At 38.5% G+C, this 18,224-nt stretch overlaps 1 protein-coding gene across 9 annotated transcripts in view; it reads right to left on the reverse strand.

Annotated features, from left to right (window-relative positions):
• The window catches only part of NCOA6 (nuclear receptor coactivator 6), a 96,384-nt gene that overhangs the window by 48,731 nt on the left and 29,429 nt on the right, over positions 1-18,224 (reverse strand). For 8 of the 9 annotated variants that reach the window (XM_059893026.1, XM_025001201.2, XM_059893029.1 and 5 more), the window contains 3 exons: positions 12,104-12,209; positions 7,758-8,039; positions 4,370-4,525 (listed from right to left, as the gene is read on the reverse strand). In XM_059893026.1, coding sequence (XP_059749009.1) covers positions 4,370-4,525; positions 7,758-7,992 — 391 coding nt within the window. In that variant the 5' untranslated portion in view covers positions 7,993-8,039; positions 12,104-12,209. The remainder of the gene's footprint in view (positions 1-4,369; positions 4,526-7,757; positions 8,040-12,103; positions 12,210-18,224) is intronic. The other variant, XM_025001199.2, reaches the window with a different exon arrangement.

Raw genomic sequence — 18,224 nt, forward strand, 5'->3', positions numbered from 1 at the left:
CTATTATATATGTGCTTCCTTTACTTTTATTCAGCATATGTTTATTAAAGACTTAACATGCACAGGCAAGTAAAGATGTAACAGTGAGCAAAACAAAATATCGTTTCTGCCCCTACTGGAGCCTGGAGTCCATGGGGGAACAAAACAATCATCAAAATAACTGCTCTAGTCGAAGTGTAAGAAATGATCAGAGCTGAAGAAAACCAGACTTTTGCAAGAGCATGTGAAAAAAGATTCTGATTCAGTCAAGGAGTTCAGAAAACACATCCTTAAGATCTAAGCTGATACTTGAAGGCTGGGTATATAACTAATGGAAAAGGGAATGGCAGGGATATCCATACAGAGGAGACACCAATGCGAAAGACCTGTGACAGGAAGAAGAAATGTATATTCAAGGAACCAAAAGAATGCTGAAGAGGCTAGAACAGACAGCAAGGAGGAGGGAGGAGAGCTGGACAAGATAAGACTAGATGAGAAATGTGAAGGTCAGACTATGCAAAGCCCGAGGTCACAATACAGAGTTTGGACATTATTCTGCAAATAATGGCCAGTCATAGCACGGTTTTAAGGTGTGTGTGTACCGTATTTTCATTTTTAAAAGATCATGCTGACAAAAACATCTGCAAATGAATACTACTACAAAAGGATTGTTCAGGGCCTCTGTTAGATAAATAAAAAATAAATACTAAATCAGGCATATTGGGTGAAAGGAAGCAGATGAAATTAGGTATTTTTTTAAGGTTTTTTTTTTTTTTTTTAATGTGGACCATTTTTAAAGTCTTTATCGAATTTGTTACAATATTGTTTCTACTTTAAGTTTTGGTTTTTGGCCTCAAGGTATACGGGGTCTTAGCTTCCTGACCACGAATCAAACCTACACCCTTTGCATTGGAGGCAAAGTCTTTACCACTGGACTGCTAGGGAAGCCCTGAAATTAGATATTGTTTAAAAGACAAATCAGTCCTTGGTTAGGGTGCCAGTAAAACCAATGTTGGACAGACTGATAGCCAAAATCAGTCCAAGGGAATGGAGTCTGAGGCTATGGATGCTGAAGCATCAGGACCCAACGAGAGCCTCAACTCCTTTTTATACTAAAGTGCTACAATGTGAAGCACAGGTAACACGAGTAACTTGTTGTTCAGTCGCTGTCATATCTGACTCTTTGTGACCCCATGAACTGCAGCACACCAGACTTCGCTGTCCTTCACTATCTGACTTTGCTCAAACTCATGTCCACTGAGTCATGATGCCATCCAACCATCTTATCCTCTGCCCCCCTCTTCTCCTTTTGCCTTCAAACTTTCCCAGCATCAGGACCCTTTCCAATGAGTTGGCTTTTCGCATCAGGTGGCCAGAGTATTAGAGCTTTAGCTTCAGCATCAGTCCTTCCAATGAATATTCAGGACTAACGTCCTTTAGGATTGACTGGTTTGATCTCCTTGCTATCCAAGGGACTCTCAAGAGTCTTCTCCAGCACCACAGTTGAAAAGCATCAATTCTTCAGCACTCAGTCTTCTTTATGGACCAACTCTCAAATCCATACATGACTACTGGAAAACCTATAGCTTTGACTAGACGGACCTTTGTTGGCAAAGTGATGTCTCTTTTAATACGCTGTCTAGGTCTGTCATAACTTTCCTTCCAAGAAGCAAATGTCTTAATTTTGTACCTGCAGTCACCATCCACGGTGATTCTGGAGCCCAAGAAAACACAATCTGTCACTGTTTCCGCTTTTCCCCCAACTATTTGCCATGAAGTGATGGGACCAGATGCCATGATCTTAGTTTTTTCAGTGTTGAGTTTTAAGCCAGCTTTTTCACTCTTCTCTTTCACCTTCATCAAGAGGCTCTTTACTTCCTCTTAGCTTTCTGGCATTAGAGTGGTATCATCTGCATATCTGAGGTTGTTGATATTTCTCCCAACAATCTCGATTTCAGTTTGAGCTTCATTCAGCTTGGCATTTTTCATGATGTACTCTGTATAGAAGTCAAAAAAGTAGGGTGACAATATATAGCCTCGACGAACTTGTCTTTCAATTTTGAACCAGTTTGTTGTTCCATGTCCAGTTCTGACTGTTGCTTCTTGACCTGCATATAGGTTTCTCAGGAGGCCGGTAAGGTGGTCTGGTACAATCCCATCTTTTTAAGGATTTTCCACAGTTTGTTGTTATCCACACAGTCAAAGGCTTTAAAGTAGTCAATGAAGCAGATGTTCTTCTGGAATTCCCTTACTTTCTCTATGACCCAACACACGTTGGCAATTTGATCACTAGTTGCCCTGTTTTTTCTAAGTCAAGCTTGTACATCTGGAAGTTCTCAGTTCATGCACTGCTGAAGCCTAGTTTGAAGGATTTTGAGCATTTCCTTGCTATCATGTGAAATGAGTGCAATTGTATGGTAATTTGAACATTCTTTGGCATTGCCCTTCTTTGGAACTAGAATGAAAACCGACCTTTTCCTCAGACTGTGGCCACTGCTGAGTTTTCCAAATTTGCTGACATATTGAGTGCAGCACTTTAACAGCTTCATCTTTTAGGATTTGAAATAGCTCAGCTGGAATTCCATCACCTCCACTAGGTTTGTTTGTAGCAATGCTTCCTAAGGCCCACTTGATTTCACACTTTGGGATGTATGGTTCTAGGTAAGTGATCACACCATTGTGGTTATCTGGGACATTAAGACCTTTTTATACAGGTCTTCTGTGTATTCTTGCCACCTCTTCTTAATATCTTCTGCTTCTGTTAGGTCTTTACCATTTCAGTCCTTTATTGTGCCCATCTTTGCATGAAATGTTCCTTTGGTATCTCCAACTTTCTTGAAGGGATCTCTAGTCTTCCCCATTCTATTGTTTTCTTCTATTTCTGTACATTGTTCACATAGGAAGGTCTTATCTCTCCTTCCTATTCTCTGGAACTCTGCATTCAGCTGGGTATACTTTTCCTTTCTTCCTTGCCTTTTGCTTCTCTTCTTTTCTCAGCTATCTGTAAGGCCTCCTCAGACAACTACTTTGCCTTCTTGCATTTCTTTTTCTTTGGGATGGTTTTGGTTACTGCCTCCTGTATACAATGTGACAACCTCAGTCCATAGTTCTTCAGGCACTCTGTCTATCAGATCTAATCCCTTAATCTATTCATCACCTCTACTGTATCATCATAAGGCATTTGATTTAGGTCATAACTGAATGGCCTAGTGGTTTTCCCTACTTTCTTCAATTTAAGCCTGAATTTTGCAATAAGGAGCTGATAATCTGAGCCACAGTCAGTTCCAGGTCTTGTTTTTGCTGACTATATAGAGCCACTCCATCTTTGGCTGTAAAGAATATAATCAATCTGATACCTGGTGATGTCCATGTGTAGAATCATCTCTTGTGTTGTTGGAAGAGGGTGTTTGCTGTGACCAGTGTGTTTTCTTGACAAAACTCTGTTAGCCTTTGCCTTGCTTCATTTTGTACTCCAAGGCCAAACTTGCCTGTTAACCTAGGTATCTCCTGACATCCTATTTTTGCATTTCACTCTCCTAAGATGAAAAGAACATCTTTTTTTGGTGTTAGTTCTAGAAGGTCTTATAGGTCTTCATAGAATCAGTCAACTTCAGCTTCTTCAGCATTAGTGGTTGGGGAACAGACTTGGAATACTGTGATGTTGAATGGTTTGCTTGGAAATGAACAGAGATCATTCTGTTGTTTTTGAGACTGCATCCAAGTACTGCATTTCAGACTCTTGTTGACTATGAGGGCTACTCCATTTCTTCTAAGGGATACTTGCCCACAGTAGTAGATATAATGGTCATGTGAATTAAATTTGCCCATTCCTGTCCATTTTACTTCACTGATTCCTAAAATGTTGATATTTACTCTTGCCATCTCCTGCTTGACCATATCCAATTTACCTTGATTCATGGACCTAACATTCAAGGTTCCTATGCAATATTGTTCTTTACAGCATCAGACTTTACTTTCACCACCAGACACATACACAATTCAGCAATGTTTCCACTTTGGCCCAGCTCTCTTTCTGGAGCTATTTCTCTGCTTTTCTCCAGTAGCACATTGGACACCTATCAATCTGGGAAGCTCACCTTCCAGTATCATATTTTTTGCCTTTTCATACTGTTCTTGGGGTTCTTAAGGCAAAAATACTGGAGTGGTTTGCCATTCCCTTCTCCAGTGGACCACATTTTGTCATAGCTTCATTGAGCTATGAAAGCCCCTTCTTCACCACGACAAGGCTCTGATCCATGTGATCATTTTGGTTAGCTTTCTGTGAGTTACCTGGCATTGTGAATTCAACTTAAGAGGAACAGACAAAGCGGCACATGCTATAAATCATGCTATATTCTAGTATTCCTATAATCTGGAACCAGACATGTACCTTCAATCTGAACGGAGAGAATTCCCAGATCCCGAAGCTGCTGGTTGTTGCTCTGAGCCAGGATCCGAAGCCGCTCTGCTGCTTCCCGGGGGATATTGAATGTCACACGCACGCTATTCCAGGGCTCCACCTTCTGTACCTTTAGCTTGCTGGATTCTTGGTCATGAAAGGAAGAGAATAATATTAGTAATGTTTTAGCCATCAGAAGACATGGAATGAACAACAACAAGGAAGTAAAAGAACAAGGTAGAATACCAGTATGGAGTAGCTGAGAGAGCTTAAGCTTTGGTATCAAACCTTAAATTTAATCCCAGCTTTACCACTTAGCACCTGGGAAATCATGAACAAGTTATTTAACATTTCTGAAACTTACCTTTCTCTTCTCTAAAACTATGAAAAAACTACTTCATGAGACTGTGAGTGCTAAATTATATAATAATATGCCAAAAATCTAGCAAAGCACCTGACATACCACAGGCACTTAATAGATGGAAAGCAGTAAGACGGAATAAGGATCATATGAGAGAAGGGAGAGATAAGTTTAAATTACTAGAATAAGGTCTACTTCTAGACTCAGTTTAATGTATGTGAACTGAAAAGCTAAGCAAGTTTAAGTTTCTAATTTTAAGTGAAATTCTATAAAAATTCAACTGGCAGATATGCCAACTGTAGGATATTAGGGAATATACAGCTACAATTCACTAAACTTGTTTAAAGAAAGAGCACTGAAAAGGAAGATAGTAGATTCACTTATAAAATGTTAAGCAATTATACTTCTTCAAATGAAAAAGTTGAACTTTTAGTACTTATATTTAAATTTTCACCGAGCATCTCTGTGAAACATATTCAGAGATATAGGGAGCAAACATTTCTTCCAATGTCCTGTAAATGCTTCAGTTTAAGGAAGGCTTAAGTCTTGATTCTTTACGTCTCTGATTTCTAATCTTTTTCTATTTTAAACAAGAGTAGAATTTCCACTGAAGCACACCAAACTGAGGAGAAAAGCAACATAAATCTCACAACTATATTTCAGTTAGGATAAGAAAACATTACATTTCAGCAAACCTGAAAAGTCAATGCAAACTTCGAAGATGTTTTTAAATTATAATGCAAAAGTTAAACTAATCGAGCAGGTAATGTTGTTTATAATTACAGCTTACAGATGGAAAGCAAATCCGAGGTCCAGTTAGATAATAATAAAAAAACATTTTTTCCCCAACAACCCCAAAATAATTTTTCCTTTTGTTATAAACTCAGCTACATCAAATCTTTTGTAGCCTCTATTCAATTATACATTCAAGTATTGAGAAAATGGTCATTTAGGCATATATGTCCTCAAAATAAGAAATTTACATGGATAGGGGGAAGTGTCTACATGTTCCCTAAAAGCCCCTTCTACCTCCAAAACCATTATACATTATCAGTTTATCCAGACATGGAGTCCACTTGTTCTAATATGGAAAAAAAGAGACCACTGGCTAAGAGCACTGAGATATATAATCTAGGAAATTTAGGAAGGATTATGCATGATTCAGTCCAAATGTATTTTATTGGGGAGGAAACTGAAGCCCAGAAAATCTAAGAGATTTACCCAGAATCCAGTAGCTACCTATCACTAAAATGGCATTAAAATCCAGCTCTGATTTTCAGGCCATTTTCCTTTCCATGACACTTATACATCCAAATAGCAAAAGGCAGGGAGCTTGAGATTCTGCTACCACAGAGGACAAATGCTGCAGGGCTTCTTCTCAGTCTGAACAGTACTGGAATCTTATACCTATGTGGCCCAGACAAACATTAAACTTGCTTTTGATGTTAGCTACTTGTGATAAGCCTACAGAAAAAATTTTAACTATAACACTGCTATATTTTATCAAAAAAATTTTTTTTTCTTAACTTTCATCATATTTGAGAACATCTAACTTAAAATAGTTTTTGGACCAAGAATATAACTGATAACCATGTCTGAGTTTACTAATGTATTTAAAACCCATTAATAAACTAATTCAGCTATTTAAAAACAAGAAAAAATGTGGATAATTAAGAACAATGAACAATCAGACCCAGCTAGCCCTTAAAATATGATATATCATAACATGATTATGGTGGCAATTACAACTTTCACCATAAAATTCTCTAATAATGTATTAAATAATCCATAACTAGAAAGAAGCCTGAAACAACAGTTTTTTTTTAAAAAAGAGCCATTGAAAAAAAATTAAAAAGCTCTCTTCCTGACATTAATTCTAAAGAATAAGACCTCAAAACCTAAAAAAGTTGGTTAGCACTTAAGATTTGTGATAAAAGGATAAAATCTAGGCTTTGCACTATGTCTGAAGGGATTAAATAATTGTGCTAACCAGAAAAGATGGAGAACATATAGACCAAAGTCGACAAGCACAAATTCCCGTAAGACCACTATAGGCTATCTAAATGTGTGAAGAGGCCAGATGGGACTATGGTGAGGGGAAGGTGATATCTTCAGCGGCAGCTGCTACTTAGCACCACCTGGGATAGGAGAGTTCAATGTTATTAGACCTTTCCTGTATAAAGACAAATCCAAAATCTGAATTTTAATGTAAAATATCTATTTCTTGAAGCACTGGCAATAAAATTCAAACACCAGAAAACAAATAAACAAACAAAAAAATAATCAGAAAAACTAAAGTATGTAACACATGGCTGCACACTGGTTCCAGTGGGCTATTAGTTAACCTCTGATCTAAAATTTAAGACAACAAATTTCAAATACATTTTAAGTAAAGCCAAAAAAGCCATGGAGTAAAAGATTTTTGTAAGCTTTAAGTGGCCTCAAAGAGCCAGTCATTTTATAGGAAAGGAAACTAAAGACCAGAGAGCTAAAAACAATAAATAAATTTGGGTCTGGAGAATTACTCCCATCCATTTTTGTTGTTGTTGTTTAGTCACTCAGTCATGTCCAACTCTTTTGTGATCCCATGGACTGTAGCTTGCCAGGCTCCTCTGTCCATGGGATTTCCCAGGCAAGAATACTGAAATGGATTGCCATTTCCTCCTCCAGGGGCTGGATCTAGCCGACCCAGGGATTGAACTTGTGTCTCTTGCGCCTCCTGCATTGCAGCTGGATTCTTTACTACTGAGCCACCTGGGAAGCCTGCTCCTATCCATTAGAACAGATAATTTAAGGATTACAATGCTAAGCAATGCTTTATATTCAGTCACTCCATGTACTTAAAAAAATACAACAGCATTTCTATGAAAAAAAATCCTAAAATTCCAACTTTGCAATTAAAATCAGCCTTTCAACCTACAGCAAAGTACAGCACAGTTGTACTTTGTAAAACTCAAGATAACCACAGAAGGGCAATTCAAAAACAGTAACAAAAGGAAAAATAATTAAGCAAATTACCCATGTGTAACAAATTGGGCACATTCTCCAATATTGTGTCCAATTTCCATTTGAAGTCTTTATCATCTATATTTCCTTTGAAGGCCACAAAGATTGTGGAATCCTCCAAAATACTATCACTTTTTGAGTCATCATCTTCTAGTCCAGAGTCAAAATCCATCTCTGAGTCTTCTACTGTTGATGAACACAAGGAAGTATAGATGTCTTCTAAGTTTGGAAGGTCATTCAAAACCATGGTGAATATTATTCCAGAAGCATATGTCAAGTGGACAATAAAAAAACCTTTCAAAACAGAAGATACAAAAAAGTATTACAACACATACTTACACAATCAACAATATATAGTTCTATGAAAACTAATTTATTTGACAAGTAATAACAAAATACTATAAAGTAAATTAAAAATTACAGTGAGGATAAACTATTTTAATTAAGATATTCTATAAGTTCTCAAAGATACTAGAAATAAAAATTTACCAGTTTTAACTAAAATTCCTTTTATTTTGTTAGCCTAGAATATAGGCAGAAAGGAACAAGAGATCACAAGAAACTAAAATAGGTATCTTCTAAGAGTTAATTCATATAAGCCTTTGGTTGACCCCCACAGAGCAAGACTCAGGCTGACCACAAGACTCTGCTTACTCCTGTCCTAACAAATGCTTCAGAGCAACCAAGGTTTCTAAAGTCCTCCTCTTCAACCTGCAAAGGACAACCTGACCTAACTAAGAGCATCTGCATGACTACCTAAAATTCCAAAGTCTTTCACAAGGACCATTTAAAATAACTTTTAAAGGGTTATTGATAGTGGCATAGCTAAAAATAATGATTCAGAAACAGAAAAAAAAAGAAAGAAAAAGTTTTGAAAGAAAAAAAAAGAAAAAAGAAATACTTTTGCAAAAGGAAAACAACTGGTTACCACATGTTTACAGAGGCAAAGAACTACGTCTAGGACAGAACCAAATTACTTTTTAACTTTTAGGTTTAGAGAACTCAAATTTTCTGCTATTTTCAGTTATGTTGCCTACCAAAGAACACAAATATTAAAGACCACACCACATGGCCATTTCCTCCATTATCTCTGGGACTAATGATCACATTCTTAATCCAAAAGTGAATGAATAAACATCAATTTTTATCAATGTGTGTTAAGCAAGAATGGCAAGGAAATAAGAACCTCACACAAATCTTCTAATTAAAAAAAATTCCTTACATAAAGCATAATTACAACTATGGGTTTTTTTTTTTTAAAGATGATTAAGAAAAAAGGACTGAAAATAAATCAACTAAAATACAAATAGTGATTGTACTAGGTTGGCAAGATTGCTGGTAAATTTTCCTATTTTCCAAATATGCTATAAGTCATTAGGAAAAAGGAAAGCTGCATATGCTGTACTATGATTATATTTCCTGCACAAATAGGAAAAAAGAATCAACTTTTAAAAATTAACGGTTCTGTTTTAAATAGTCAGTAAACTTCAAGAGCAAAGGCTTTTCAAAAACTAACCTAAGCAACCTTAAGGGGGAAAATTTCTCTGTTGTAAATACGAAAAAAAAATTTACATTTGAGCAGAGTACCTTATAGTCTGGCAATTATAACCTTTTCTAGCACCATCAGTGTTACAAAGGAATAGTATAATTTGAATGGTTAAGAAAAAACAGCATTCAGAAAATCCTTTATAAATACCATTGCCCTTAGTCAATCACTCTCTACATTTTACTGATATCAAGGAACTTTAAAGGTAAATAAATAAAACTAAAAAATATTCTAAGGGTTTAAAAGCTGCTGCCTGGGAATTCCCTGGTGGTCCACTAGTTAGGGCTCCAGGCTTCTACTGCACGGGGCACGGTTTTGATCCTTAGTCTTGGTCAGGGAACTAAGATCCCCGGCAAAACTCCCCTACAAAAGTCAAAGAAAAGAAACCAAACAAACAAATCCCTGCTTGGTCATGGCATGTAGGCTGTGCATCCAGATTTGGAAAACTCTCTACTGGCAGACAAGAAGTCAGCTACTAACTTTGTTAGGTGTGATAATAATGGTGCTGTGGTTATAAAGGACAATGTGCTTACTATCTCTTAAGAGATAATAAGCATTTATCTTTTAGGCCATGCCACGTGGCACATGGGATCTTAGTTCCTGACCAAGGACCGAACCCTGCAATGGAAGTCCAGAGTCTTAATCACTGACCCCTGGGGAAGTCCCACGAGATGCATACTGAAGCATTTAGAGGTAAAATGTCATGATGTCTATAGTTTACTTTAAAATAATTCAGGAAAAAAAAAAAACAGATCAACCAAATGTTGTTGTTTAGTTGCTAAGTCATATCTGAGTTTGTGACCCCATGGACTGTAGCCCACCAGATACTCCTCTGTTCATGGGATTTCCCAGGCAAGAATACGGATGTGGGTTGCTATTTCCTTCTCCAGGGCATCTTCCTGACCCAGGGATCAAACTCGACTTTGAAGGCGGATTCTTTTACCACTGACCCACCTAACAAGATGTTAATAATGGCTAATTATAGATGACGGGTATATGGGTGTTCACTGTATTTTTATCTGTACTATAATTTACATATATTTGAAACTGATCATAATAAAGAGTTAAAAAAAATTTTTTTTAAAAAGGGAAAAGCAAGCATACCAGAAACACCATACTGTTTCACAGTAAAATTCCGCCAGACATAGGAAATGTGAAACAGCTTATGTATGAATATCTTCCAAATCACAGTAGGTTTTAAATATATATATTTGAATACATATTTATAAAAATATAAATTTACTTTTCACATATATTACATATATTTAGCTACTTATAAGAGTCTTTTCAGATATAAATATATGTATTTATACATATTCAGATTTATATGTGAATAATCATTAAAAGATTGTCACAGACTATTCAGATTATCTGCCATTTGAGTAAAAAGATAAGACACTATTATACACCTCAGAAATCACAAATTCATATACCTACAGGCTTCAGGTGTGTAAAATAAGGGAAGAATGTTGAATATCAAATGTATTTGCATATACGTATGAATGATTTGAGCAATGGGAAACTCGAATACCCATCTATGCTAGGCACTTGCTACTTTGCTCCACTTTATTACTTTCTTTCTGGAGGGATGGGAGGAGTTGCGCAGGCACAGGACTAACATTCTGAATTTTAAGAAAAGACTGGTGGCTCAGACAGTAAAGAATCTGCCTCCAATGTGGGAGACCTGGGTACAATCCCTGGGTTGGGAAAATCCCCTGAAGGAGGGCATGACAATCCACTCCAATATTCTTGGCTAAGGAGAAGGCAATGGCACCCCACTCTTGCCTGGAAAATCCCATGGGTGGAGGAGCCTGGTAGGCTGCGGTCCATGAAGTCGCCAAGAGTCGGACATGACTGAGCGACTTCATTTTCACTTTTCACTTTCACGCATTGGAGAAGGAAATGGCAACCCACTCCAGTGTTCTTGCCTGGAGAATCCCAGGGACAGGGGAGCCTGGTGGGCTGCCATCTATGGGGTCACACAGAGTCGGACACGACTGAAGTGACTTAGCAGCAGCAGCATTCTTGCCTAAAGAATCCCCGTGAATAGAGGAGCGTGACAGGCTACAGTCCATGGCGTCGCAGAGTGGGACACAACTGAGCGACTAAGCACAAAATCCATATGTTGAGTAAAATCTCCAAATTTAAGAACAGATTTATATTTCTGGAAAATACCCTATGGGCCAAATGAAACACACTGCTGCGTACGGCCCACCAGCCATCAGTTTTCAATTTCTAATTAAGTCTAGTCAGTTTCTAATTAAGTCTAATAAGTCTAAGTCTAACCTGGATTGAGTTAAATCCAAGTATAACTTACAAAACTGGTAGAACACTAGAGTGTTAAGTTGCTCAGTCGTGTTCTATTCTTTGCAACCCCATGGACTGTAGTCTACCAGGCGCCTCTGTTCATGGGATTTTTCCAGGCAAGAATACTGGAGTGGGTAGCCATTCCCTTCTCCAGAGGATCTTCCCTACCCAAGGATCAAACCTGGGTCTCTTGAACTGCAGGCAGATTCTTTACCGTCTGAGCCACCTGGGAAGCCTGGTAGAACACTAGGCCTCAGTGAGTTATGCTGGGTTTGGTGGAATGCTGGAAGAGACCAGGTATTTAAAATGCATTTAAGTGTTATCATGTGCCTCTTGGGAGGTCTGTGGATTCACAGAGAGAATAAAAAAAGAGCAAGATCAAGGTCTTAATTTCAGAGAAACAGAAGGCATTTTAAGAGAATTTCGCTATATAACTTTGGTAGTGTCATTCCACTGGTAGGAATTGAGTTGAGCCATATTTACTCTCATATAAGTTTTCACTCACCAAAATGTTTTTCTTAATTTTTATCATTTGTCCAGGTCATCTTCTAAGTCCAAACAAGCTGGCATTTTTACGGCCTGTATTTTAAGGTAGCAGTCAAATAAATAGCCTAACAACAACAAAAAAAAGGTAAAGTATTATACAGAAATTACAGAGGTGACCCATCCTTCCATCAGAACACAAACATGACAATTTATCAAGTCAACTCAGACATGTTCAGATAACAATAAAACAGGGTTTTCATGAAATATGCAAAGAATAGTTCCCCCCACCCAGAGATCTTAGAGCACTCATTGGGCTTCCCTGGTGGCTCAGATGGTAAAGTATCTGCCTGCAATGCAGGAGACCCAGGTTCGATCCCTGGGTGAGATGGGTATGGCTACCCATTCCAGTATTCTTGCCTGGAGGATTCCAAGGACAGAGGAGCCCGGTGGGCTATTAGTCCATGGAGTTACAAATGTAAAGAATAACTCCATCAACAAGCAATTTAAAGAATATAGAACCAAAACTCAGGGATGTATGCCAGAATTATGAAACTGGGACTCTAAGCTTTAGAAACTTCCCTATACATTCATTTTTTAAATTGGTCAGATTAGAACACTCTTTGACATAAACTGCAGCAATATCTTTTCGGATTCTTCTCCTAGAACGATAGAAATAAAAATAAATGGAAGAACCAAATTAAACTTAAAAGCTTTTGCACAGCAAAGGAAACCATAAACAAAAGACAACATACAGAATAGAGCAAATATTTGCAAATGAAGTGACTGACAGGGGATTAATTTCCAAATTATAAAATTGACTCACAAACTCAGTTCAAAAAAAAACAAACAACCTAATCAAAAAATGAATAGAAGAGCTAGACATTTCTCCAAAGACGACATACAGATGGCCAACAAGCACATGAAAAAATGTTCAACATCACTAGTTAATTATCAGAGAAATGCAAATCAAAACTTCAATGAGGTATCACCTCACTCTGGTCAGAATGGCTATCATCAAGAGTCTATAAATAATAAATGCTGGAGAGGGTGTAGAGAAAAATAAATCCTTCTACACTGTTGGCAGGAGTATAAATTGGTACAGCCACTATGGGGAACAGTATGGAGGTTCCTTTAAACTAGTTATCTACATTCCCACTTCTGGGCATATACTGAACAAACCTATAATTCAAAAAGATACATGCACCCCAATACTCACTGTAGCACTATTTACAATAGCCAAGACATGGAAACAACCTAAATATCAATTGACAGGATAAAGAAGATGTGGGGTGTGTGTGTATACAGATACACACACACACAAATGGAAGATACTACTTAACTATAAAAAAGAATGAAATAATGCCATTTGCAATTATACTGATGGACCTAGAGATTATCTGAAGTCAGACAAAGACAAATATCACAGGACATGCAGAATCTTGAAAAAAAACAAAGAAGATACAAATCAATTTATTTACAAAACAGAAAAAGACTCACAGACACAGAAAAAAAACTTATGGTTACTAAAGGGGAAAGGGGGAGTGATAAACTAGGAGGTTCACATTACCATATATACACTACTATATATAAAACAGAAGACCAACAAAAACCTACTGTATAGCACAGGGAACTACACTCAATATTGCCTAATAACCTGTAAGGAAAAAGAATATATACATATACATATATGTGAAGTGAAAGTCGCTCAGCTGTGTCTGACTCTTTGAGACTCTATAGACTGTCACCTGACAGGCTCCTCTGTCCATGGAATTCGCCAGGCAAGAATACTGGACTGTGTAGCTGTTCCCTTCTCCAGGGGATTTTCCCAACAGGGACCAAACCCAGGTCTCCCACATTGCAGGTGGATTCTTACCATCTGAGCCACCAGGGAAGCCCAAGAATACTGGAATGGGTAGCCTATCCCTTCTCCAGGGGATCTTTCTGACCCAGGAACCAATCAGGGTTTCCTGCATAGCAGGAGGATTTTTTACCAGCTGAGCTACCAGGGAAACCCATATATACTACTTTGTACATATACTAAATACAAGACCTATACTTTTTTCCTATTTTATCTATACTAGCTATACCTTTTATTTTTCATTAAATTTTCAGTTCAAGTTTTAAAGCATTCTTTATTGTATATATAGAAACTTATGTATGGAAACTGCATAATTTTGGTATGCATCAGGAAAAATTTCCCTCTTAAGAAAATATGTCTACAATGTCTTTTAACTGGGCTGCTAAAGTTTCACATTATTGCCAAATACAGATTTTATAATCTCAAATTTTTATTTTATTTTTATTTATTTTTAAACATTTTTGGATGTGTTGGGTCTTCATGACTGTGTGCAGGTGGAGAGGGCTACTCTCTAGTTGCAGTGAGTGGGCTTCTCAGTGCAGTGGCCTCTCTTGTTGTGCAACAGAGGCTCTAGGCACATGGGTTTCCGTAGTTGCAGCACACAGGCTCAGTAGCTGTGGCTCGTGGGCATAGTTGCTCTGCAGCATGTAGAATCTTCCTGAAACAGAGATCGAACCAGTGTCCCCTGCACTGGCAGATTCTTATCCACTGTACCACCAGGGAAGTCCTACAACCTCAAAATTTTAGATAGGGCTTCACTGGTGGTCCACTGGTTATGAACCCGCCTGCTAATGCAGGGGACATGGGTTTGATCCCTGATGCAGGAGAATCCCACATGCTAAGGAGCAACTAAGCTCACGCACCACAACTACTCAGCTTACATGCTGCAACTACTGAAGCCCGTGTGCCTACAGCCTGTGCTCCACAACAAGAGAAGCCACTGCAACGAGAAGCCCACATACCACAACTGGAGAGCGGCCCCTGCTCGCCACAACTAGAGAAAGCCCACATGCAGCAATGAAGATCCAGTGTAGCCAAACACAGATAAACCTTAAAAAATTTTAGATGGATATATGAACTGCTGCTGCTGCTGCTAAGTCACTTCAGTCGTGTCCGACTCTGTGCGACCCCATAGACGGCAGCCCACCAGGCTCTCCTGTTCCTGGGATTCTCCAGGCAAGAACACTGGAGTGGGTTGCCATTTCCTTCTCCAATGCATGAAAGTGAAAAGTGAAAGTGAAGTCGTTCAGTCGTGTCCGACTCTTAGCAACCCCATGGACTGCAGCCCACCAGGCTCCTCCGTCCATGGGATTTTCCAGGCAAGAGTACTGAAGTGGGCTGCCATTGCCTCCTCTGGATATATGAACTAGGTATTAATAAATAATTATTAGAGAAATAACTATTGCTTAACTATTTTTTATCAAGAAAAAGCCAATTTTTAAGTTTCCAATCAATAAAAATTAACCTTTAAGAAAGGCCATAAAGAAAATCTTAATAAATTCAAAAGTAACAATAGGAGAGTCAAATTACTCTGGTGACAATGCACCAAAATTATAAATTTAAAATAAAACCATGGCTTTTCCACTTTAAAACAACAACAAAACCTTTGGTTCTGGGTTAAAAAAGAAACCAAAACAGCAAAACCTTTAGAAATAAGGAGAATACTACACATTGGAACCTAAAGAATATAGCCCAACAAGTTGAGAAGAAAATTCACACAGCCAAGAACACCTGTATCAGGAGAAAATAAAGTAAATTAAACATTTGGCTAAAAAAGTTAGACATGGTATAGTCAAAACCCACATCCCCAGGTAAGGACCCACAAAGGAGAGGATAATCACAGTTGCAGGTGTTTTCCCCAAGAAATGAGGGGTTACAGACACACACAAAGATCCCCAGCGTAGGGATTCTGCACTGGGACGATGAGTCCCCAGAACACCTAGCTTTAAAGGTCAGCAGGGCTTGTGTACAGGACAGCTAGAAGGCTGTAAGAAAGAGACTCTGCTCTTAAAGGGTGCATGTCAAATCTCACATGGTCTCCCAATACAGAGGCAGTAACTTGAAAGGAGCCTGGGTCAGAAACACTTGCTAATCTTGCAGAGCCTCCTGGAGAGGAAGGTATCAACTGGGACACTACCTGGGGACACAGATATTGGTAGCAGCCCAATGGGGGACCTTGTTCTACCATGAAGATACTGGTGCTGGCAAGAGACATTTTGGAGTACTCCCTCTAGCCCTCTAGCCTATTAGTCCTGGGGGCTTTACCCACCCACTAGCAGGCCAGGACCAGCCTCAGCCTCTGAGGGATCTGGCCCTTCCCACCTATGGGCCAACACCAGATCTGAGACCCCTGGGATCCTGTAGACAGTTGTGCCAGGCCCACCACCAGTGGGTTGGCAGCCATCCATGAGGCAGGACCTGGCAGCCAACTAGGCTGGGAGCCAGCCTTGCCTACCAGCATGTCCACAGTACACGGCCCCCCAACAACAAAATGACCCACACAGTCCACAGAGGGCACCCCAAGGGTATACAGCTCTAAGTGACCAAGAGTAGCATGCAGCTGGGCCCCATAGGACGTCTCCTGTATAAGGCTACTTCTCCAAAATTGGGAAATATACAATAACTGGCCTACCTACTACATATTGGGTTGGCCAAAAGGTTTGTTCAGATTTTTCCATAACAGTGGAAAAACCTGAATGAACCTTTTGGTCAAAGCAATAGAAATAAATAGATTTAGGTAAAACAAGGAGATAGAGGAGTATGTTTCAAACAGAGTAACAAAACAAAACCAAAGAAGAAGTTAGTGGAGATAAACAATCCATCTGACAAAGAGTACAAGGTAATGATCATAAGATGGTCAACAAACTTGGAAGAATGAATGAACAAAGTGAGAAATTAAGAGTTAGAAAATACAAAGAAGAACCAAACAGAGCTGAAGGACACAATAACTGAAATTAAAAATACACTAGATGTAATCAACAGTGGATTAGACAATACAGAGGAACAGATCAGTAAACAGGAAGTCAGAGTAATGGAAATCACACAAGCTGAACAGAAAAAAGAACTTATGAAAATGAGGATAGCTTAAGAAATCTCTTGGAAAACTGCAAGCATACTAACATTAGCAGTTTAGAGGCCCAAATAGGAGAAGACACAAAAGGGTATAGAATTTATTCGAAAAATTAGAGTTGAAAATTTCCCTAACCTGGCAAAGGACACAGACATCCACATCTAGGACTTAGTACAGAGTCCCAAACAAGATGAACCCAAAGAGGTCCACACCAAGATATACTATAATTAAAATGGCAAAAGTTAAAGACAAAGAATCTTAAAAGCAGCAAGAGTAGGGAGTTCCCAGTTGTCTAGTGGTTAGGATTCAGCTCTTTCACTGCCATTGTTGGGGTTCAATCCCTGGTTGTGGACCTGAGATCCCACAAGCCACACAGCGTGGCCAAAAGAAGAAAAAAAAAAGCAGCAAGAGAAAATGCAAATAGTTACATACAAAGGAATTCCCACGGGACCATGAACTGTTTTCGGCAGAAACGTTACAGACCAAAAGTGGCATGATATAATCAAAGAGATGAAAGGAAGAAACCTACAACCAAGAATAGCTTACCCAGCAAGGCTATCATTCAGATTTGAAGGCGAGATGAAGAGTTGTGCAGATAAGCAAAAGCTGAAAGTTCAGTGTCACTAAACTGGCTTTAGAAGAAATGTTAGAAGGACTTCTCTAAAAAAAAAAAAAGACCACAACTAGAAATATCAGAATTATGGGGAATTCCCTGGCAATCCAGTGGTTAGGATTCTGCGCTTCCACTGGAGGGCGAACAGATCTGACCTCTGGTTGGCGAACTAAGATCCTGAAAGCTGTGTGGCATGGTAAAAAAAAACACAACAACTTATTTATAAAGTAAAGCATACAGTAAAGGCAGATCGACCACATATAAAACTAGTAGGAAGGTTAAAAGGTTAAAGTAGTATATCATTTCTATCCACAGTAAGTAGTTAAGGGATTCACAAAACAAGAAGAGGTAAAATATAATGTCAAAACATTAAACGTGGTTGGGGAGAGAATAAAAATGCAGAGTTGTTAGAATGTGTTTGAACTTAATTTACACACCCACAGAGCTATATACAAATCTCATGGTAATCACAAAGCAAAAATCTATAATACACACATGCAAAATAGAAAGGAATCCAAACATAATACTAAAGATAGTCATCAAATCACAAGGGAAGAGAGAGAGAAAAAAAATAAGGAACACAAAAGAATTGCAAAACA

Source organism: Bos taurus, chromosome 13 (assembly GCF_002263795.3).
Source record: "Bos taurus isolate L1 Dominette 01449 registration number 42190680 breed Hereford chromosome 13, ARS-UCD2.0, whole genome shotgun sequence".
NCBI classification, from domain to species: domain Eukaryota; kingdom Metazoa; phylum Chordata; class Mammalia; order Artiodactyla; family Bovidae; genus Bos; species Bos taurus.